The sequence below is a fragment of the Lactuca saligna genome, chromosome 8 (assembly GCF_052625555.1).
Source record: "Lactuca saligna cultivar CGN05327 chromosome 8, ASM5262555v1, whole genome shotgun sequence".
NCBI lineage: Eukaryota > Viridiplantae > Streptophyta > Magnoliopsida > Asterales > Asteraceae > Lactuca > Lactuca saligna.
Window position 1 is genome coordinate 161,227,939 of NC_136424.1, and position 25,369 is coordinate 161,253,307.

Genomic DNA, 25,369 nt, shown 5'->3' on the forward strand with positions numbered 1-25,369 from the left:
TAATATATGTAACACGTGAGGTATCATTACAGCTCACCAAACTACGCTTCCGATTTAAAAAAGTTGACCACGTTTATCACGGCGTAGACATTTTTGTTTTCTCTTTAGTTAACTTTATGAAATGGGATAATAACTAGAAATGGTAATACATTTTCGACTTTGTTAACATTTAGTTATTTAATTTTTTTTCGTAATTTATTTGTCAACTGAACTATTAAAATTATTCACATTTTACCAACCGGTCATAAGTGTAAAATATGAACAATTTCAATAGTTCAGTGTCAAATAGATAATGAAAAAAAGTTTAGCAACAAAATGTGAACAAAATCTAAAGTTCCTTATCTCTAAAAAGTTCAATGATTAAATGTGAACAAACTTCCTCTTGTATTATGTCTTAAGCAATTTATTTATTTTTGTTAAATTTTAGCAACATTTGTTGATGAAGAAATTTATGAAATAAAAAAAATAAAACAAAACCCTGAAAATATATTTAAAAAAAAATGAAAAACCAAAACCGAAATAAAAAACCAATGGTTTGGTATTTTTCAAAATAAAAAATCAAAATTTTCAATCTGATTTTGGTTTTACAAAAAAATGAACCATTCTCACACATAGTTATTAAGAAATTGTGTTTAATGGTAAGAAATTACATTATATTCTGGAGAAAAAAAAAATTAAAAACCTTTTTTTTTTAAAAAAATAGTTATTTAAATTTGAATCATTTTTTCTAAATATTTTAAAATTATTAGTGACTCTTTTGAAAAAAAAATAACATCGTTTTAATTATTGAATATATATATATATATATATATATATATATATATATATATATATATATATATATATATATATATCTAAAAAAATATTTTTGTAAAGGTAATTTGGACGGGGTGGTTTGGACGAACACTTCATAAAACATGTTAATAGTTTACTTAACTCTATATGTCTAGTTAAATAATCAGAAACTTTAATAATTATTCAAATTATTTAAGAAAATACAATCTCAAATATAAATCAATTGTCCGAGTAAATTAAAAATGTCTAAATTCTAAACAAGTTGACTTTCATTATCGATATCATTTTTAATAGTAAATATACTAATATAATGTATGTCAATATATGGAGTATAATAACATATAGAGAAAATTGCAAAAATGGTCCCTATGCTTGGCAAATTTATGCGATTTTGGTCCAAAACGATACCTTGGTGCACCACTAGTCCAATTTTGGATCTTTTTATTGTTTTTGGTCCCTACACACTTAAAAAGACGATTATGCCATTATAATTTATATTTTTCATTTTTTTAATGCTGAAATACATAAATTAATTTAATTTATATTTATATTTATATTTTATTTGTCTTTTCTCTCTCAAACACACACACATACACAAAATATATCACCCCTAATGGATGCCATCATCACCACCGACTACAACCACCAACAGTTACCACTGTCCGCCACCATCTTTCTTTCCCCGGACCTCGATGAAATTTACCCACCGACACCACCCTTCTGATCGGAGTTGTCCCCACCCAAATACCGCCACAACGATCTTTCAATGAATTGGGTTTTTAGCCGTCACAACCACCGTCACAAAAGATGATGCCATCGTCATTTACCACCATCGCTGTTCTCCACCACTATTCGTCGACAACCACCTCTATCTCCCCCACCCTTAACTTTTCTTCCTTAACGAGACGATCTTTCACCACTGACCATCAAAGCATTGTTCATCGGATTTCTTCCAACTGCCTCTCCCTCCCATAAAACCTAAAGCACCAGACGATCAATGGTTTAAAAAAAGACGAATTCGATTTGAAGGGTTTTATCACCTCCCTCTTCTTCCTCGAGTTTAAATCTATAGATCGATATGTTTAAAGAACAAATCAAGTATGCAGCTCTCGTTTGCAGATCTAGAAACGAACATCTAGAGCTACCAGGGAAGACGAAGAGGTGGTGGTAAGTAGGCAAAGTCGCTTGAATTTACATCTGGGTCACAATCCATCGTCATGGGAGTTTGCTATGGGTAGGAGGTTTTGCATAAGCAGTGGGTGGAGAGAGGCATGTGGGTCTTCGATTATCACGAACGGAGAGAGTCGTTATTGCTTGGATTAGGGTTTGAGAAAGATTGATGAAGATGGGCGGTGGGTTCTGTGGAGATTTGAATATGGAGAAGAAGGGGTTGCTTCTGATTCGTAAACAAATTGCAAATCCAAAATTGGAAAATTTTCATTCACATTTATGTACTAATCAAAACGACTTTAGTTTGGGAAAAAGGATATGGGTAATGGGGATGAAGAACATAATTACAGGAAGGAGAGAGAGAGAGAGAGAGAGAGAGAGAGAGAGAGAGAGAGACGGAAGGGATGAGAGGGGTGGTTTGTTTTTTTTCTTTTTTTTAATTAGAATAATTAGAAAAGAAATTAAATTAAACTAAAAAGAAAATTATTTAAGGGCAGATTTTTCATTTCAGGTGGAGTATAGACCAAAACTACATATAAATGTCAACCATAGGGACCAAAACCACACAAAGTATCCAAAATTGGACTACTGATGCACCACTAAACTTTTTTGGACCAAAACTGCATAAATTTGACAACCACAGGGACCATTTTTGCAATTTTGTCTAACATATATAATGTTTTCAATGAATGTATGTATTCTTTTATAAACAATGTATATTGTTTAATGTATGTCAATTTATATGTTGCATAATTTTATAACACAAAATTCATACATGTAATATTAGGATAATTTTTATACATATAATATTGCATAGTTTTATAGCATAAAACTTATACATATAACATTGGTTCCGTTTTGCGTTTTTTATACCTTTTTTAATTTTTTTTTCATAGATTTCTTCGTTAACAAAGTTGTTAAAATTTAACAAAAAATACATCATTTGCTAAACCATAATACAAGAAGAAAGTTTGTTCACATTTAATCATTGAACTTTTTTGAGATGGAAACAAACTTTCGATTTTGTTCACATTTAATCACTAAACTTTTTTTCATTATCTGTTTGTTACTGGACTATTGAAACTGTTCACATTTTACCCTTATGATAAGGGTAAAATATGAACAGTTTCAATAGTTCAGTGGCAAATAGATAACGAAAAAAAGTTTAGTGACTAAATGTGAACAAAGTCGAAAGTCCATTACCCTTTCAAGTCATTATCCCTTTCGAAAATACAATTCAAAATCGTAAAAGGAGCACACACATACATGCTTACAAACATGGCCCGGCCTCGACATATATTAGATGTATGGCCGCATAATAGGGTGAGCATATTGATCGAACCACTCTTGGACCCGATCGGCTTTGGAGAATATTGTGGACTGTAGCGGACTGGATGAGACTTACCGGGTCCGGGTTTTCCAGTTCTTGGACCGGTACAACTTTACAGGCATACAGTATAACTTGTTAAAACGCGTTTTTAGGTTTGATACAACTCGTTAAAATGAATATGTTGTTGCGTTTGATACGTTACCACTCATTAAAATAAATATTTTTTCGGGTTTGATACGGTACAACTCGTAAAATGAATATGTTTCTGTTTTTTGTGTCCTTTGGACCGATCAAACTTTGATTATTTATACTTTATGCCATTTGTTTGAAGGATTGTAACCTATAATATCAAAAACAACAAAATTATAATGTAAAATCATCTACAAACTATAAATTACACTTTTGAAAAAACCACATATCAATCCGACTTAAAACAAATTAGATATGTTTGTTTAAATAATTTCACTGAATACAAAAGTTTAAATTTTTTGTTGAAAAGCTAAAATATTTCAACTTTGATATCTCATCTTTGAAGGATTGCAATTTATCGAATATAACACTAAAAACAATAAAATTATAGTCTAAAATCATTTACAAACTCTAAATTACACGTTGGAAAAAAAAAAAAAAAACATGTCAATCCGACTTAAAATGAATGAGATATGTTTGTTTAAAGAAATTCACAGAATACAATCTTTTTGTAAAATAAGCTGATCCAAAACCAGTTTTTACGCAGAACCGAGCAGACCGAACCGGTTTTGCTCAGATCGTAGAACCAAGAACCGGTCCGGGGGTTCAAAAATACGGTCCGATGCGGTTCATCTGTCCAGTCCGGCTCACATGTCCAAATGTACACCCCTACCACAGATGCACTTGTCATAAGGGCCCTCAAAATTTTAATTCATCGCCCTTCCGTCAATAATCTATCACTAATTTGTCTCTACCGTGTCCCTATACATCCTTATATGCCATTAATCTATTGCTAATCTAAAACTTTATGGGCCAATATTTGCTTTTTGTATAGACATTCAAAATCAATGAACTGCCTGCATTCATACATATATACATAGCCCCTATGACGGGAGCCTGACGATTGAGGTGTAAATTTCTACAAAAAAAAAATTCAAGTTTCAAACCATTACACCCAAAATATCATTAATGTTCCACGGTTTATCCCACATGATATGCCATGGGACAGTTTCGGCCCGTGAAGAAGTTCTCGCTTACTTTTTCTTTCATACATATATGCATTATGCATACATAAATATTTTATAAATGGATAAGGCCACCTAGGCATAAAAGATATGTTCATGGTGAGTTGGTTTGTTCTACTCAGTATACGGTGCTAGAGAACTAAGGTGATTCAGAATGCAAAATGACATTTCACAGTGTATGCATTGCATTACATTTCATAATAACATGAAAGCATGAAAACATGTTATAGTGTTAAAGTAAAACAAAAGTTTTAGTAAATATTGATAAGTTATAGCTCTGTGTCAAAAGCTATGTAGGTTAAAGAATCTCCTGCCATCAACTTCATGAATAGTAAGGGGTGAGCGCGGTGCGGTTCGGTACGGTTATTAGCCAAAAGTTCATCACTAACCGTAAATACGGTTAATCCATTTTCAAAACCGTTTGGTGCGGTTATTTTGCGGTGCGGTTAGGCTGTTATTTTTGCGGTGCGATTTTGTTTTTTTGCATGTTGCAGTTATTAATCGTATGGATTTGGTACGGTTATTTTATGCGGTTTTTAACCATAGTTTAGAGCTCAAACAGTTTTAAAAGTTCAAACATATTACTTGTAATGATAAAAAAAAACATAAGGTATAAGACAATTAACTTAAACCACAAACAACTAATATATTAAAAACGTAAAATCAATAATAATTAACAATAAATATCTTAAAATTATCTAATTTCTCTATTTTTCAAAGTTAACCTTAACAAAAAAAATTAAAACTTTTGTCTTCTAGTATTTTATCCACAAAACTTGTCTTATTTTGAATATTTAATATATAAATAACTAAAAAAAATTGTATATAATAATATGCGGTGCGGTGCGGTTTTTTTGCGGGTTTTGAAAACTAGTAACCGTACCGCACCGCAAATTTGCGGTTTTTGAAAAACAGAAAACCTCACCATCGGTTTTTATTGCGGTTGCGGTTTATCGGTTTCGATTTTTGTTGTTAATTTTAGTTGCAGTGCGGTTTTTGCTCACCCCATTGAATAAATTTTTGTGTTGCATATCATTTTTTGAATAATTTTATCAAACAAAACGATATTAATTTGAACGTTTTACGATCATTGACCATTTTAAATGTTTTTCATTTAATTAATATCCTCATATTTGTCAAATAAAAATCAATATATTACAATACACAAAATTAGAATAAATACGATTAAATCTGAAGCATAAAGTTTGCTTTTATCTTCGCATCAACACTACCTATATAGTTACAAAATCTGAAAAAATATCATGAATACGAATTTAATATTCAATATTGTGAATTAGAAAAACAATTAGTCGAAAGATAATAAAGCTTTGAAGCTTAAATATAATATGTTTGCTTAATTGTACAAAAATGAAACTTAAAAAAAGTATTTAGTTGAATAAAAGTGACTGGTATTATTGATAAAAAACAATTCACTCTAAGTTGTTTGTTAATATTTAATCTCACGAGACATTTTGTCTTTTGTTTTATTACAGTGGATCATCCGATTCTGATTATTCAATATCAGATAATCACTTTCGAAATACACATCCAAAACACCCTTGTATATCACTTATTAATTAAAAGTTACACCTGAAATAAATTCACGCCACTACAAATAGTAAAGTTTATTCTTTGAATCTTGATGATCAAAGATGTTACAAAAAGTCGAATTGGAATACTAAATTTTGCTTTTATAAGCTAACACTCTCTAACATGCAACAATCTAGACGCTTTCTACAAACTCATCTTCGTGCTATTGGCGTCTCCATTTTCCTGCTCAATGATCTCATTTAAAGCAGTTCTCGACTCTTCAATCGGTTCACTTTCCTTTTTCAGCTCTGTTTCAAACTCTTTTGCTGCCTGCAAATGTCGAGATAAATAATTAAAAAAATTAATTTAAGAAGTTCACGTCACATTTGGGGGAAATTGAATGAAAAAATTAATGTCAGCAAACTCATATCCTGCAAACTAGATCTACTTTATCGTTAAGTTTTGATGTATGATTTTGGATCGAGCTTCTTTATCACTAAACATATCAGCTCAAATCAGGCTTCTTAAACCCAAATTTTTTTTAAAAAAAAAACCGACAAATAATTTACATCTTGAAGATAGGAAGGTAGAACTTCATATGGCAGTCATATTGATTGACATATTATCTATGCGTTCTGAGAGAGCCAATCGAATCAAATAGCATGAACATGAAGCTTATCTTAACCAAACTAATAATTAAAAAGTGAAATCAAACCTGTTGGAAGCTCTTGAAGGTTTTTCCGATGCTACGACCAACCTCCGGCAGCTTCTTAGGGCCGAAAACAAGGGTGGCGACGCCAGCGATAACCACCAGCTCCGGCATACCAAGTCCGAACATGCAATTACAAGAAAAACCGCTTTTTTTGGTGTTGGCCGGAATGGATCTGTGTCGTTGGACGAGATTCAAGGGTTTGAATGTCGTGGTGAGGAAGGATGAATTCGAAGACGAAAATAGAGAGGTTGATGGTGTACGCTGAGGAGTTGTTGGCGTGTAGAGTGAGGTTAAACTTGAAGCAGTGGATGAAATCGCCATTTTCGGAGAAAATCGGTGGTAGTTGGATCAAAATTTACAGGAAACTGTGGGGAATTTTAAGTCTGCTGAAACTATGAGGAAAAAGGAGGTAGGTAGATGATGAGCTTCTTCATATTAGAATATTAAATTAAATTAAATTCATCATCATTTAATGTAAGAAATTATAAATATTATCCCAAACTATTTTTATTGAAACAATAGTTTTAAATATGTTTTTCGTTTTATCTGTTTAAGTCTATATAAATAACATATATAGAAAGACGAAAGTTACATGAATAGTCCCTTCGTATTGGGATAATTTACATACTTTGTCCTTAACTTTTTTTATCTAACTCCGGACTATCTTCATAGTATTGTTTTGTTTCGATTTTGGTCCCTAATATATGTAAAATGACTAAATTATCTTTAACAAATTTTATCATAAAACAAGGACATTGTATCACATGCATCCATCTACCTACATTATCTTTTTTTTTTTTTTGATAAATAAAAATTAAATTAAAAGAATGATGTCTCACCCCAAACATAATTACATAACTTCAAAAGTAATGATTTTTTTTGACCAAAATGAGGCATTAACGATTGTTTCCTTTCTATCCTTTCAAAAACTAATCTCTATACATCATTTGAGATTCTTGATTGAAAAATCTACTACACTCTCTCTCATAAACATCCTCAACAAATCTTCATTTTGTCATAAAGCCGTTAATGAAACAGCAGCTGAACGAAGCTTCACGCCATCATCCACCCATTTTGACTGTGGTGCAGTTGCTGCAGCAATAATTGTCTGCAAAACAAACAAATCATCCTTCTTGCAATAAAATAAATAAATAACCAATTATATAAGAAATAGCAACCTACTTTCACAGCTATAAATAGAAAGATTTTTCCTAATAGGAAAACTGAAAGTACAATGCTATAACTGGGTATATTTTTCAAAGCACAATGTCTTAATAGAAAAAATGAAAGTTCCGATACATGAATGGTCCCTATGGTTTAGGGTAATTTACGCATTTGGCCCCTAACTTATTTTTTTAACTCAGAAGGTCCCTATTATTTGTTTTTGTTATGCACTTGGTCCCTGCCTTACCTAAAAAGACTATTTTGCCCTTGATGTTTTAATTTGTTTAAATAAACACACCCCCAACCTCATCCCCTTCACCTTACCTTACCTACCCCAGCATTTTTCCCAATTTAAATAATAGTTTTTTTAAATAAGACAGGGACCAAACGCGTAACAAAAACAAGCAGGAGGGACCAAGTGCGTAACAAAAACAAACAGTAGGGACCTTCCGAATTAAAAAAATAAGTTAGGGACCAAACGCACAAATTACCCCAAACCATAGAGACCATTCGTGTAATTTACTCAAAATAAAGAGTGAAACATACTTTTCCACTATTGACTGCGGCTACTAACGCAACCCGCTGATCATCATTCCCAAATTCATAGAAATAATATGTCCTGAACAAAAACAATATCAATCATGTTTTTATTAGTTTTTTATTATTTTATTATAGGTTAAATGCAAATAATGTAAACATACTTTCCATATATTTGTGTGTTATAACATTCTATTTTCATCTCTCTCTATTACAACATATTTTAAAAATTTTACAATTTTTAACATTGAAAATTGCTTTGCTATATTTGGATAACCTTTTCAAAAGTATGATGTTGTAATAAGAGGAAATGAAAATATGATGCTATAATAAATAAATCAATGAAAGTACATTGCTATTTCTTGCATGTGACCCTTTCTTGTACCCCATATTATGGGGAAAGGAGTATGATACAAAATTATAAATGCAAAATATAACCTGTAACCTTCATCTTCCTTTATTTTTATGGCACGTGCTGAATATAAACTTGTCCCGCCTATCAAAAACCAATGAAAAATTGTAAATAAGAAATCACAAGATGCAAAATTTACATAAAATTTTAATAAGCATGACAAAATACTTTAAAAAAATTTGTATCACATAAGCTATTATTAAAATAACGATCCAATTCTTTTAAAAAGTTGTAAAGACTCAATTATGTCATGAACAACTTTTTACCCGTTTCTTAATTTGATACGTTCTTGAACTTTTACGTATTTGACCCGTTAACAATCCAATATAACCCAAATTAACCCATTTTCACATTAACAAATTGAAATTCCCCCCTCTAATCTATCCTCAAATTCAAATTTACCTGGAACAAAAATCTTTTTTGCTTCCTTCAAGGTCCCAAAATCAGAAACATCTTTGGCCTGAAACAGTATATATCAACTAACATTCAAAAAAGAACATTGTTGCAAAATTCATGGGACTAATAGGTACAAGGCATTGGTATAATTTAACCTTATATTTTATAACAAATGAAAGAAATAGCCATACTATTTCATGATGGAATTTCAGTGGTATAAGGTTGGATAGTGTGAATTTCCTTATAAACCAAACCAACTATGGATTTGATTTTCAACAAATGTAGCAAAAGGAAGGATCCAGATATCCAGCTTTATACCATTTAACATTCCAACATTGCATTGCATCTCTAAGATATTGAACTTTTTATTAAACACTAAAGCTTTTTAAGTCTCACAAACCTCTAAAAATGTGATCTTGAGTTGATTAGAAGGGCGGATGACAACACTTATAACTTCGGATCTGTATTAATTGCTAACCAAGTGAGACTGCATAATCATATGGTAACATTCACATTTAGTAGAAAACCAAAACCTCAATTTCACAAACAAATAAAGACATATTACTTAGGCATATAACTTTACAATCTATTTCTACTATAGATTGTGTTTACATATGATATGAATATGGTTCCATTTTGTTATCAAAGAGGATTTTGTATTCATATGTTGTGTAAGAAACAATACAATGAGGAGAGCTTTATAATACAATGGATGCAGAAAAAACAAGTTGATAGAGTAAGTCAAGAACACTGAGGCTTTATGTTCTAACTGTTATAAAAATTACTATTCATACAACATTTGATGTAATAGGGGAAAAGAAGCAGGGTTTAAGATAAGTAGATAGCATATGAACTATTAACACAAAACAATACAAAGATAAAACTTAAATTACAGTTTTACCCATCAGGTGTAGCAAACCGTGCTGCGAATGTCTTTGGTTTAGCTTTATCTCCATATAGAGATAAACCAGCATTATAGTCCTATGAAAACAAAACAGGAATAAAGTACCATTAATGTCATGAAAAAGATGCAGTTCGAAAAACTGAAGCTATCAGATAATCTTTTGAATAACCAAAACTACAAACTGTTAGAGTAAAGTTACTAAAATATAATTATTAATTCCTTATATAAGAAGAACTCTACAAATACAACACCGTGAAAAGTGATTATTACAACTTGATGATGCAACGACAACTTAATATCATAGATTAGTTTAAAAGCCCCCAACCTAACTCATAAACATTAAACAAACTTTAATTCTACATTGCAAGTATAATCACGAAAGCCTAAAGAAAAAATTAACGAAAACGATAACAAAATCTGACCTCTGGCTCCATAATATCCTCAAAATCAGGCGGGATCCTGATGGCGAATCCACTACCGAAGAATCGAAACCATGATTTAGTGCTGGTAAGGCCTGAAAGAATCGTGTTAGTAGCAGAAGAGGAAGTAGTTTGAGCTACGAGAATTTGAGGTTGAACAAGCGCTATTAAGGATGATACAGTGCAAATTGAAGCAAATGCTCTTCTGGAAGAGGAATGTTCAGAGATAGTGTTTGTTATACCATTAAAAGGGTTTAAAGAAGGTTTAGGGGGATGTGATTGTGAGGTCAAAGAGAGAAATCTGGCCATGAAAACTGGGGTTTTGAGAGGATCAGAGGAACGGCTCGTTCATCGTTAGAAGTGGCCATTAAAAAGGATAAGATCCCTTACGTCCTAAAACAAAATATGAACTTGTGATTAATTTTAGTATTTTTCTTTTGGTTAAAATAACACCGATTTTGTAAAAAAATATATATATTTAGAGTAACCAATATTTTCTTTTATTTTGCTTCATATTTAATTTTAGTATATTTTCCTTTTGTTTAAAATTAGTGGGATGTCTTTACAACGTGTTATTGTAGTCTTATATTTTTTTTACAAAATTTTTCTAATGTTCCGCTTGTATTGGAAACATTTTCTTAAATTTTAAATTAGAAAGGAACTATTTCTTTAGTTTTGTAAAACATATGGACAAATTATGGAATTTCGCTTTTGCCATGGACTATTTCTGTAATTTTATGAAAATAAGGAACATTTCTATAGTTTTTTGAAATACCTAGATCATTTATGTAAATTGATTAATAGGCAACACCATGTCTATAATTTTATGAACCATATAAATTGTTTCTCTAAATTTGTTATTAGAAGGGACCATTTATGTAATTGTTTCATAGGATCATTCCTATAAAAATAACTTTGAATAGAGATTTATTCTTGTAAATTATTAAATTATAAGGACCATTTTTGTAATTGGTTTAAGAGATATTTTTTTATTTTTCATTAAAACAACTCTCTACTTTTTTTTTTAATTCGGAATATCATATAGTATATTTTTATTTTGGTTTTGGCCTTTACTGATTTGAAATGACCACATTACTCTTATTGATATCTTTAATTATTTTTAATAAATTTTTTATTATTAAATCAAATTAAAAAAGCAGTAATAAAAAAAGAATATAGTTCCTTATCCCAATGGGCCCCTCGTGGTCATCCATGTGACCCTAAAATCCATTTATTTCATTCAATGGTGGTAGATATCCATCATCTTTCACCCTAAGGAAACCCTACACAAATGTCGAAATCTATAGAAAACCTCTCGACATCAGAATAAACGGCAAAAACTTTTGTTCAACTGATCGTCTTTAGATATCAATTCAGATAGCATTTTTTTCATCATATCAGGTTTAGTAGTAGCTCACAAGGATGGGTTAAAGGTTTCAAGCATATTCAAGATTCAATATATCGATTTCAATACTACCTCTCCCCACGCTCCATTTCCTTGTCGTTTTTCTAGTCAAACAAAGGGTCATCAACATACCCCCGAACACTAGACCGGAACCGATTTGCAAATTTGGATAGCATACCTTACATATGCTGGTTTACAGATCTCCGCTCCCATCGATTTGCAAATTTGGTCACCGATTCATGCCTACCTATGAATCCACCGCTACCCACTCCCGCCAAGAGCCTAAACCCTCCTGCCAGTGACCAACGGCTAAAGCAGTTCCAATTCTATGAGCCTATAAACCCAATTGACAACATTCTTCTTTCAAATCATTATTTTTTTTAGAAAACAAAATCAACACAAAACACATTTTATGATTCATAGGGTATCTGATTTCTGTTTTATTGGTTTCCTGGCAAGAACTCATACTTGATATGCAAATATGAGATTATGGGTGTGTTCAATGTGTTGTTTTCATCTCATTGTCAAAATAATTTATATTCTCATGTTGTTGTGGATGAAGGATGAAGGTAATTGTGTCGTACATAGGGAAGCAGGGCAGTAGAGGGGGTGATGGACGTTAGTGGCAGTAAAGGTGGAGTTTCAGCGGTGTTGATCCAATAAAGAGGGAAGAATGTTTGGGTTGCAATGTGAGGATTGTGACTCTGGTGACCTTCTTCCAGGTTGTAGCGTTGGCGGCCGGTAGGTGGCGGTAATTAAGGGTTTGATGTCGACCGAACAGAGCAAGGACAGAAAAAGATACATGGTTTGGGTTTGATGGGGGAAGAAAGGGTAATGGAATGGATAGGAGCTTGTGCGGGACATCAAAGATAATTACTATTTCTTTTGAATAACAAGTAATAAATAATAATAATAATATAATATATCATTAAGGGCGATATGGTTAATTTAAGTCGGTAAGGGACTAAAGACGCAACAAAAACATATCACAGTCACCTTCCAATTTAAAAAAATGTTAGGGACCAAACGTGTATATTACTCTAAACCATAAGGATCATTCGTGTAATTTACCCTTAAAACAATGACCATTTTATAAGTTTGGATATTTTGTAGATAATTGTTTGAGAGGAAATATCCTTTAAGAAGTTAGAGAATAGCCAAGTTTTAATAAACAAGTATTTAAAGTATTGAACATTTTCACATAAGTATTGACATGCATTTTCACATTCATGTTTAGTTTGATTCACATATAGATTGTCGATAGATGTCAATGAACAACGTGAATCTGATACATAATATAATTATGATATCATTTTTAATATATATATATATATATATATATATATATATATATATATATATATAATTGTATATTTCATAAGAATTTTATAGTTTATGTAAATGACATAGTAATCTTCAATACATATATTTATAAAAAAATTGTGTACATAATTTTAATACGTGCAATGCAAGGACATTCACCTAGTATCTATTTTTCTTTAATCATATTCATTTAAAACTCCATAAGTTTTCAACTTAACTACAACTCAAAAGGATTTTAAAGAATGATTTTAATCTGGTAAGTTTAAAAAGGATTTTACTTTGTTGGTGCCTATTTATGCCATGCCTAAAGATCTTACAATCCTTACTTATTCTTATGTTATGGCTACTCAAAGGTGCATAGATGCACAAGTTTACGTTAAGTTAACTTGGTGTTGGTGTATTGAAGATTCGTTTTTTGCCCGTTCTCTCATTGTAATCTCTTATGTATATGTACCAATGCCATGAGGTTTGGTTGGTTCAAGACATTTGCAAATAGAGTTGGATGAACCCATTGTTATTTGTTGTTTAGTTATTTATATGTATCAAGGTGTTTTGTTCGTTATCTCATTGTAATCTCTTATTTATATCTATCAATGCCATGGAGTTTGGTTGGTTCTCTCATTGTAATCTCTATATGTATCAACGTCATGGAGTTATGTTGGTTATGTAACATCCCAATTTCAGGTATTTTTATTATTGTTTTATCTTTATCAAAAGTTGCACAATTGGTCCCTTAATGAAAATGCTTGTATTTTGTGGTCATACGCAAGTCGTACTTAAAGAGTACGCACGACATACTCGCGCAACATGGAATCGCAGATGATTCGCTAGTATGTTGGTCGTACATATGGTACGTCAAGCGTACTAGCCCAGACTCTAAACCCTAATCTTAAGGGTTGCTCCCAATTTAAACAACATTATATCCCCCATTTGATCATCCTTATGTATGTAACGACCAAAATTTTCAACAAAATTTAACTTTTCAAAAACAACTCATTTTAATCATGTTATTACAAAAAGGTTTTCAATACATTTATTATCACAGTATTCCCAGAAACATAAACACGAGGAGCGGTACGATCACGCCTTCGCCTTGCCACGGTCTTCTGAAGAACCTGAAAAACATTAAACCACAACTGTAAGCCCGAAAGCTTAGTGAGATACCCCCAAAATACCAACCACATATACCATACACATATAACATGTCATATCGAAACCGATCACAGAACAGCCATGCATATCGGGTCTACTGTGTGACTGGTCTGCGGTATCGGGCCTTAAGTCCACCGGGTCCACCCTCCGAGTCTAGTCATGTCCCTCGAGTCTGCAGTGCGGTTGGTCCGCCCACACCGGGCCTTCAACCCACCTGGTCCACTCTCTGAGTATACAGTATAACTGGTCCACCCGCATCGGGCCTTCAGTCGGCATGGTCCACTCTCCAAGCCTCGGCACGTCTAGTCCGCCCTCGTGGGGCCTACAGCCTATCCGGACCGCTTGCTGGGCCTTCGGAACAACCGGTCCGCCCTGGGTATCTTGGCCTACAACACAAAGCAGGACCCGCCTCAACCCAACTCCATTCCAAACAACCATGTGCACATAAACATACAATCATATAATAGTTCACAGTCAACAAGCCGATCATACAGATCACATAACATATCATCATCCTAACGAGGATACCGACCTAACCGGTCACTAGCATATACCATCCTAACTACCAGGATGCAAACATATCAAAGCAATAGCATAACAACAAATACCCGGATCTCAATCCGATAAAGGGCCGACCTTGGTGCCTTAGACCTTGTTGATATAGTGAGGATAACTCACCTCGCGATTGCCGATACTCTGAACTGAAGAAGCAGATTCTCAAATCACCAACTCACCGCAAATCCCGAACTAGCCCACATAGCACAAATACCCATTAGGCCAAGAATATATTCACTTATCGGGCCAAGGTCAAAGTCCAAATCTTACACAAAGTCCAATATTGGCCCAATTTACCAAATTGGGCCCACCTCACCAAATGGGCCTAGATCTAATGTCCATAACAATAATTCGGCCCAAAATACTCTATCCAAAATTTCCAGTCATGGCCCATAAACCAACAGCCCACAAATGGCCCAAACTCTAAGGCCCAACATTAAAATCCAATCAGGGGAAGTACGTTGGGCATACCCTCCTTGGTACGCGGGGCGTACACGTTGAATCACAGCTGGAGATCAGGGCATTGGCCCGCTACGCGAGGCGTACTCAAGTGCTACACGGGGCGTAACCCTGCCACTCATTAAGTCCTTATAACTTCTTATTGGCTTAAGCTCTTAAGCCTAAACTTCAGATCCCTAGGCCAAATATGCCTAAGATTCATAAAGTCTCAAACTTTATCACTTGGGACGTCCATAAAGCTCTTAATCCAAGGTCTTAACCCATTAAGACCTACATATCTCACACATGGAACAACCACAACCCTTGGGACCTCATTTTTCTCACTCAAGACCTCTCCAAAGATTTGAAAGGACAGATAATCTCGGCCAACACAAAGCATGAATTGATTCAGGACTTTTGGGACAAGAAAGATGCTAAAACTTCACAACACTTAGATCTATGCAAAATAATTGACAAGCAAGAAGCTTTATACCTCAAATAAGCTCCAAAGGATGATATCTCTTCAGATCTACAAGCTCCAATCGTTCCTTTCCTTCTTTGACAACTTCTCCTCTCTTCTTCTAGCTTTTCTTTTGCCAAAAATGAGCTTTCCAAAGCCAAACAGACCCAACAATGGAGGGAATACGGGTTTCTAGGGTTTCTGAGGTTAAGGGTGAGCTTATGGAGGCTAGGGTATGAACCAACATGTTCCTTATATATTGGTGGCCCTTAAATTAGGGTTTACCTGGCCACCTCGCATTTTTCCTTTACTACGTTGGGCGTACGTCCAGCTTACGCTGGGCGTACCCAGCCAAACCCAAAACTCATGCATGGCTTGCATGGAACCCCTTTTTCCACTTTTCCATTAAGAGCTATAATTAATTATCATTTTCAAAACGCCGCAACTTCTCTACTCTAAACCCGCTCCTAATAGACTTTACATTCACACGAGGGTGACGAGAAGCCCTATGCTTCTAACAACATACACCAGTCCGAAACCTTCTCGGATAAAACCAATTCCCAAAAAAGGACCAGAATTACCCTTCCTCTTAAATCTCAGGGACACATAATTAAATACTTTAAGAACGGGGTGTTACAATTCTCCCCCACTTAAATTAGGCTTCATCCTCGAAGCCTGCGACAACTCTACTCTAGAACTACCCCCGCAACGCACCACCTAGCATTCACCAGACCAGGTTCCTCAAGACTCGACCATCGAAATCTGAAACCCAACTTTACCTTTCTTGCTGATAGGATGTCACGTGCTTCAACCTCAGAGCAACTCCCACGAGTTCTCCACCGCAATCTCATAACCACACTGAACTGCCCTGGTGTCCTCGGGTTAGGAAAAACCCGATACACTGATGACACTTCCAAACATCCTTCAGGATGAATTTCCACCACATAAAACAAAGTCTAACTGGAAATCCGAGATTCCATCCATGCATTTCTGCCGAGCCTCAACAACCATCCAACCCAGATGTGACCCCATACCACTGCCGCAATCACGCTGCTCAAAGACCATAATTGGACCACTCTAATCATAACTCTACGTTGCTACTTTCACTTCTGCTCGCAAGGACTCTCGAGTCCATGCACCATCTCCACCAATCAAGATCAATACCCGGGGCCAGACCTTCTAATGATAACACATCACGACATACTCAACCCCTTTTCTCGAACCGGTCTAAGAATACCTGCAGAGTCTTCATCATGACTGGTCCGCCTTACCAGGCCTTCAGCCAATCTGGACCACTCTCAAAACCTTCAGCCAATCTGGACCACCTTCCAGGGCCTTCAGTCTGGCTGGACCGTCCTCCAAGCCTTCGGCCTGACTGGTACGCCTACCGGCCTTCAGTCTATCCGGACCGCTCAACTAGCATTCAACACTCCGAGTTATCTCTCCAGGAAATCCTCCCATGCATACTGTTCTAGCCCTCTAGGGATTCCGAACTCTATCTCCATCACACATACTCGATCCCGGCCCGATCCCTGGCCCTCCACAATCAATGCCATAAGTCTGTATCCCACCCCGCACGTCTGCCACTCACTCATACCAGCCTGCTCTCGACTGACAGAAACACTGCTGAATCCCAAGCAGCTAAACAATCTCTCATGCCTATCGACCTTCCGGAGAATTTCCAATTCTCCCCCACTTAGGGCACTGACTATCAACCACCGGTCGTTATCACTGACCTCCCAAAACAACCGTGCACAAAACCCAACACTTACACGCGGATTGATTCCCACTAGCACTAGCAACCTTCACAAAATCACATTTCCGCACTCATCATCATGCTCGAAAGAAACTCAATCTTCAGCTAACCACTCCTCAGACTGCAGATGCTACCCGTCATTCAAACCAACACCATATTTCCACTAATAACCCTCATGAATGATAACCAAAAAAAACCCAAACACTAACCCATAACCATACCAAACCCTCAAGGAACAACGGATACCAAAACGAAAACCACACAACGAGACTAGCAGATAATAATACTCCACAATAATCACAAGATAACAAGATATCAAGAAAGGAACATACCCGCAGCTGCATCCGGCACTTCTCTGACCTCCTCTGCTGTAAGCTAAAAAGCACGACCCTGAGCCCTTGGGGGCTCCGCTCCACCCTGACCTCCACCCGTGATCCTCAAAGTGGCCGGTGTTGGAGCCTGCACCGGTCCCGCAACAAGTTGTGGACAGTTGACCCTCAAGTGCCCAACCTGATGACAATGATAACAGATCCTCAAATCCCGACACAGGGCTGCCTGCCGACAATCCCGTGCATAGTGCCCCTCCTTTCCGCACTTGCGACATGAACCACCGGACCTACAAACTCCGGTGTGACCCCTCCCACACTTCCCACAAACGTGGTTGCTCTGATCTCCCACCCTGGAATCAACGGTCTTGGACCGTTTCGATGCCGGTTGCGACTGCACCGGAGCTTGCCTCAGCTCACGCAACTGCAAATCAATCTTTAACTCCCGCCACCTGGCGGCCTCCAGTAACTCTAACAATGTCTCGCACCTCTGCATGGACACAAACTGTCTGATATATCTCTTTAGCATACTCAGATATCGGGACATCTGAGCCTGCTCCGAAGCGAACTCAGGGCAAAACATCGCCCTCTCAGTAAATATCGTGGTGATCTCTGTCACCGACTTCGAATCCTGCTTCAGCTCAAGGAACTCCTGAGCCAATCTCTCCCTCTCGACCTGCGGAACATAACGAGTGCTGAACATCTCTATGAACTGATCCCATGAAACCGCAACCCTCTGCGCATCCAAATATGACCCCGTGGTTAATCTCCACCAATCCTTTGCCCCGAGCCTTAACAGGTTCAGAGCACACCTCACCCTCTGATCAGCAGGGCATGAACATGTGAAGAAACACCTCTCCACGTCCGATAACCATCTCATAGCAACGATCGGGTCCTGAACTCCATCAAAGGTAGGAGGCTTCGTATTATCAAAATCCCGGTACTGGAAACCTCTACCAGCTCCTCCCCCTGCCGCTGTAGCCGCCGCGGCAGCCGTTTCAGTGAAAATCGCATAGCGCTCATCAAAATACTCCACCATGGCGGTCTTGATCGACCCAAAAAGTTCCGGCAGCTCAGCCCGGAACAACGCAGCAACCTCATCATGCAGGATCTCACGAATCCTCGCATCCAACTCGCACGTGCTCATCTGACCAATAACCTCGGGCGGTGCTGACCCGCCCGGAACTCCCTCTCCTACTCCCGATCCTGACCCGGATCCACTCACAGCATGCCTCGAAATCTCCATACTGAAAATAAACCACAAAATCTCAGACATTTCCCACTATCCCGGGAACTAACTCTCAACCCAACCCTAGAGGTCATGGTTTCCCTGATACGCGTATGGGTCCTATTCTTTCAGTAGTACGGGCCCATACTACCTTCCACACCTACCTATATTTTTATGAAGTACTACCACAACACCCTAGTAACAAATATGCATAGCAAGCGCTCAATCCTCACTCCTAGAGGAACACTGAAAATCTCATACAGAAGGAGACCCTAGGCTAGCAGGCATCATAAAACAGGCAACATTATCATGAAATCCTGAAGATCCCTAGCCTAGCACTAGCATGTTGTTCTATCAAAGCTCGAAAACAAATATCATGTATGGTATTTTGGGGTTACTTACTGGCTCCGGCTGATCGTACCTCCGCGTCCTCCTTTTTCTTAATTTGAAAACCATTTTAATTTTTTTTTAAACTCTCCTTGATGTGAGACTGGATTCACACGAATGTTCCTCCAATTCACTCAAACCAAGGCTCTGATACCAACTTGTAACGACCAAAATTTTCAACAAAATTTAACTTTTCAAAAACAACCCATTTTAATCACGTTATTACAAAAAGGTTTTCAATACATTGATTATCAAAGTATTCCCAGAAACATAACATGAAACATAAACACGAGGAACGGTACGATCACGCCTTCGCCTTGCCACGGTCTCCTAAAGAACCTGAAAAACATTAAACCACAACTGTAAGCCCGAAAGCTTAGTGAGATACCCCCAAAATACCAACCACATATACCATACACATATAACATGTCATATCAAAACCAATCACAGAACAGCTATGCATATCGGGTCTACTGTGTGACTGGTCCGCGGTATCGGGCCTTCAGTCCACCTGGTCCACCCTCCGAGTCTAGTCATGTCCCTCGAGTCTGCAGTGCGGTTGGTCCACCCACACCGGGCCTTCAACCCACCTGGTCCACTCTCTGAGTCTACAGTATGACTGGTCCGCCCGCATCGGGCCTTCAGTCGGCCTGGTCCACTCTCCGAGCCTCGACACGTCTGGTCCGCTCTCGTGGGGCCTACAACCTATCTGTACCGCTCGCTGGGCCTTCGGAACAACCGGTCCGCCCTGGGTATCTTGGCCTACAACACAAAGCAGGACCCGCCTCAACCCAACTCCAGTCCAAACAACCATGTGCACAAAAACATACAATCATATAACAGTTCACAGTCAACAAGCTGATCAAACAGATCACATAACATATCATCATCCTAACGAGGATACCGACCTAACCGGTCACTAGCATATACCATCCTAACTACCAGGATGCAAACATATCAAAGCAATAGCATAACAACAAATACCCGGATCTCAATCCGATAAAGGGCCGACCTTGGTGCCTTAGACCTTGTTGATATAGTGAGGATAACTCACCTCGCGATTGCCGATACTCTGAACTGAAGAAGCAGATTCTCAAATCACCAACTCACCGCAAATCCCGAACTAGCCCACATAGCACAAATACCCATTAGGCCAAGCATATATTCACTTATCGGGCCAAGGCCAAAGTCCAAATCTTACACAAAGTCCAATATTGGCCCAATTTACCAAATTGGGCCCACCTCACCAAATGGGCCTAGATCCAAGGTCCATAACAATAATTGGGCCCAAAATACTCTATCCAAAATTTCCAGTCATGGCCCATAAACCAACAGCCCACAAATGGCCCAAACTCTAAGGCCCAATATTAAAATCCAATCAGGGGAAGTACGTTGGGCGTACCCTCCTTGGTACGCGGGGCGTACACGTTGAATCACAGCTGGGGATTGGGGCACTGGCCCACTACGCGGGGCGTACTCAAGTGCTACGCGGGGCGTAACCCTGCCACATATTAAGTCCTTATAACTTCTTATTGGCTTAAGCTCTTAAGCCCAAACTTCAGATCCCTAGGCCAAATATGCCTAAGATTCATAAAGTCTCAAACTTTATCACTTGGGACGTCCATAAAGCTCTTAATCCAAGGCCTTAACCCATTATGACCTACATATCTCACACATGGAACAACCACAACCCTTGGGACCTCATTTTTCTCACTCAAGACCTCTCCAAAGATCTGAAAGGACAGATAATCTCGGCCAACACAAAGCATGAATTGATTCAGGACTTTTGGGACAAGAAAGATGCTAAAACTTCACAACACTTAGATCTATGCAAAATAATTGACAAGAAAGAAGCTTTATACCTCAAATAAGCTCCAAAGGATGATATCTCTTCAGATCTACAAGCTCCAATCGTTCCTTTCCTTCTTTGACAACTTCTCCTTTCTTCTTCTAGCTTTTCTTTTGCCAAAAATGAGCTTTCCAAGGCCAAACACACCCAACAATGGAGGGAATATGGGTTTCTAGGGTTTATGAGGTTAAGGGTGAGCTTATGGAGGCTAGGGTATGAACCAACATGTTCCTTATATAGTTGTGGCCCTTAAATTAGGGTTTGGGGTTTCTGAGAGTACGTTGGGCGTACTCACCTGGCGACCTCGCATTTTTCCTGTACTACGCTGGGCGTACCCAGCCAAACCCAAAACTCATGCATGGCTTGCATGGAACCCCTTTTTCCACTTTTCCATTAAGAGCTATAATTAATTATCATTTTCAAAACGCCGCAACTTCTCTACTCTAAACCCGCTCCCAATAGACTTTACATTCACACGAGGGTGACGAGAAGCCCTATGCTTCTAACAACATACACCAGTCCGAAACCTTCTCGGATAAAACCCATTTCCCGAAAAAGGACCAGAATTACCCTTCCTCTTAAATCTCAGGGACACATAATTAAATACTTTAAGAACGGAGTGTTACAATGTAACACTCATAAAACTCAAGCCAATTTAAAACATTAAAAACCATTAAGTTATTACAATTTGTTTTCAAAATAGTTTAAACATCATAGTATCCCCAGAATCAAATCATGAAAAATATAAGGAGGTGCACAATCGTGCCTTCACTTTGTCGCGATCATCGGAAGGACCTGAAACATAATCAACAACTGTAAGCCCGAAGCTTAGTGAGTTCCCCCAAAACACCAACGATATACATATATAACCATATCATATAAACAAACAACATGCATAATGAGCCATCAGCCTAATTGGACCGCCTCATAGGCCTTTAGTCTATATGGACCGCTCTCTGAGCCTACGACATGTCTGGATCGCCTCTCAAGGCCTTTAGCCTATCCAGATCGCTCCTTAGGCCTTCGGTCTAACTAGTATACCCTCTTGGGTCTGCAGTCTATCAGATCTGCGCTAGGTATGTTGGCCTAAGCACAAAGCATGTCCGCCTCAACCCAACCCCCAATCAAACAAACATGTGCAAATAAATATCATACACTAGCTAGCATGTACATTTAGTCATACAGATCTAACTGATCACTAACATGGCAACCATCCTATGACTAGGATACCGATCTAATCGATCACTAACATAGCAACCATCCTATAACCAGGATACCGATCTAAAAGATCACTAACTTAACATAATCATATAACCAGGATACCGATCTAACAGATCGCTAACATAGCAACCATCCTATAACCAGGATACTAATCATAAAGCATATCATGCAATAAACCCGGATACAATTCTGAAAAACATTGGTGCCTTCAATCATGTTAGTATAGTGAGGACAGTTCACCTCTCAAGTAGCTTGGAAATGATAGTATCAAACTCCTCCAAATATAGCTCCAACTCCAACACCTACATCCACCAATGGTCCTCTTCCATAAATTCCTAAATTACCAAAATACCCCCATAAGTCAAACTGGTCAACCCTTGGTCAAAGTCAAAGTCTACAGTTAAGGTCAATAGTCCATGTTGACCCAACTCGTCGAGTGCAGTTCACTGACTCGTCGAGTCCTTCTAGAACTCGAGAAATCGTGAAAAATCTAGTTGAATCGCCAAGTTCCCAGGCAACTCATCAAGTACATGCATGTCCAAAACCCTAACTGACTCGCCGAGCTCATGCAGAAACCCACAATGGCTAATCTTCATCGGACTCGCCAAGTTGACCATGCAACTCATCGAGTCCCTTCAGTCTATTTCCCATTCAAACATTTTTAAGCTACACCAAAGCTCCAAATTATAGATCCAACTTCCTAAGGTATAGTTTCCACGTAAAGTTTCAAACTTTATGTGCATGCAAGGTCTTAAAGGCTTTAAACACTAAGAACCAAGTCTAGAATGAGTTTTACGGCATGGAGAGAGGTCAATACGAGATAAAGTTGATAGCTTTATAAATTTAAGACCTGGAGGAGTCCAGATCTAAAGTTGCAACTTCAGATCATGGCTAATACTCGAAATGGCTCACATATATGCTAAAAATGGCCCTAAACTTAAGCATAGGGAGATATAGCTAGAGAGAAGTAAAAGTAATGACTTGTTACCTTTAAAATGATATCAAGATGAGGTAGAGTCAGGTTCACAAGATCTTCTTTGCTCCAAGCTCCTTAAGCTCCAAACCTTCTTCACAAAATGCACCAAATCACTCTTTAAATCTCACAAACATTCAAGAACAAGATCTAGACTGATTAGGGCTTCCTCTGGCCATCAAGAGGTGGTAAGGGAATAGAGTTAAAGACTTAAGGTCCTTTAAATAGGGTGCAAATCCTAAAATTTAGGGTTTCATCTTCTAGCTCCTACTCGTCGAGTCTGGGTCCTCCGAATCATCGAGTAGGTCCAATAATCCATGTGACCTAACCCGCCTCTACACGATGAGTTGGGGCAACCAACTCATCGAGTAAGTCCATAGAAATGTACATAATGCTTTAAAACTTTTACCTGGGAGTCAGGGTGTTACACCTTATCAACCACCACTCCCTACTTAAACCCTAATTTTGAGTCTTAGTTGCTTGTGTGAGTCTTTTAAACTTATTAAGTGTTTTTTGTGCATTTTGTTGAAGAAAGGGTCTAGAGAAGATGAAGTGTTTGCTTGCAAGCTTATAGATCCAGGAACCTTTCCACCTTGTGCATCTTTTTCAGGTATAAAGTTTATACGTTGATGAGTTTTCTTTTTAATCTACATGGTTGAAGTATTATGAGCTTTTGTCCCCAAGATTGGACCTTTATGAGTTTAAAGCACTTCAGGAAGCTGTAGTTGTCCTTTCATGTACTTTAGGACCTGTAGATTAATAAAAATGGTTACTTGATTATTCCTTATGGCTCATGCATAAATAAAGTATCTTAGAGTGTGTTAAAAATTCAGGTTTGTTGCATTGAGACCTTCCTAGCCATGAAAAGGCTTAAATTTGATGAGTTTATGGATTAAGACATCGCAAATGGGTCAGATCTAAGCTTTGGTTAGTTGTCTTAAAGGATTAAGACACAAAGTTGGTGACTAAGGAAGCAGACGAAGTACGTCAGGCGTACTCAGGGCGTAGCTAGTTCTACCCCTGATGGCTTCTGATTGAGCTGCACCCCCTCGTAAGGATGTGTACACCCACCATACGCGTTGGGCAATTGACTTTTTACTTTTGGTCAAGATTTAGGGTTTTGGACTAACTGAAGGGCAAAATGGTCTTTTTACCCTTGGAGGTTGTCAAAACCCAATTTTTTTATATTTAAAATATAATATTAACTCTTCATAAAATAAACCAGTCGTTACCCTTTGAAAACTACAATTAAGGTTATCAAAAACTTCCAACAATACTTATAAAATATTATTTAAAAGAAACATTAGCGGAAGCAAAAACATCCCAGCTTTAAATATATAACATTTTTTTTATATAAGTCTTTAAGAGAATGTCGCCTGCGGTCACACTGATCTCCTTTCTTTATTAAAACTTGATGATCCTGAAAAATGTTAAATAACAACGGGTAAGCATAACGCTTAGTGAGCATGCACGTTACACTACCATTATATAAATCACTTACTTACACATAGCATACATAAAACATGTCACATAAAGCATAACATAAACATATCATTCCTAGCACATATTGTTTGTACCAAACATAACCTTGTTCCCCCTTCCGGGAAGTACCCCTACCCCTAATTAGGGAATAAGAGATAAGAGTGCAGTTTGCCTCACTAGAGGACAAACCACATTCTGCCTTACCTTGTTCACTCTACTAGATTAGGGTAT

At 37.2% G+C, this 25,369-nt stretch overlaps 2 protein-coding genes across 2 annotated transcripts; both read right to left on the minus strand.

Moving 5' to 3' along the window:
- Nucleotides 1–6,050: 6,050 nt before the first annotated feature.
- Nucleotides 6,051–7,191, minus strand: LOC145007962 (sec-independent protein translocase protein TATA, chloroplastic-like). The gene is made up of 2 exons (XM_078966572.1): nt 6,755–7,191; nt 6,051–6,369 (listed from the first exon to the last, which is right to left on the minus strand). The coding sequence occupies exons 1-2, from the start codon at nt 7,070–7,072 to the stop codon at nt 6,244–6,246; spliced, it is 444 nt and encodes a 147-aa protein (XP_078822698.1). The 5' UTR covers nt 7,073–7,191; the 3' UTR covers nt 6,051–6,243.
- A 395-nt stretch (nt 7,192–7,586) lies between these two features.
- LOC145012420 (tagatose-6-phosphate ketose/aldose isomerase, putative (Mog1/PsbP/DUF1795-like photosystem II reaction center PsbP family protein)) lies at nt 7,587–10,976 on the minus strand. The gene is made up of 7 exons (XM_078971229.1): nt 10,587–10,976; nt 10,162–10,241; nt 9,661–9,721; nt 9,267–9,324; nt 8,891–8,948; nt 8,462–8,534; nt 7,587–7,859 (listed from the first exon to the last, which is right to left on the minus strand). The coding sequence occupies exons 1-7, from the start codon at nt 10,890–10,892 to the stop codon at nt 7,767–7,769; spliced, it is 729 nt and encodes a 242-aa protein (XP_078827355.1). The 5' UTR covers nt 10,893–10,976; the 3' UTR covers nt 7,587–7,766.
- Between the last annotated feature and the right edge of the window lie 14,393 nt (nt 10,977–25,369).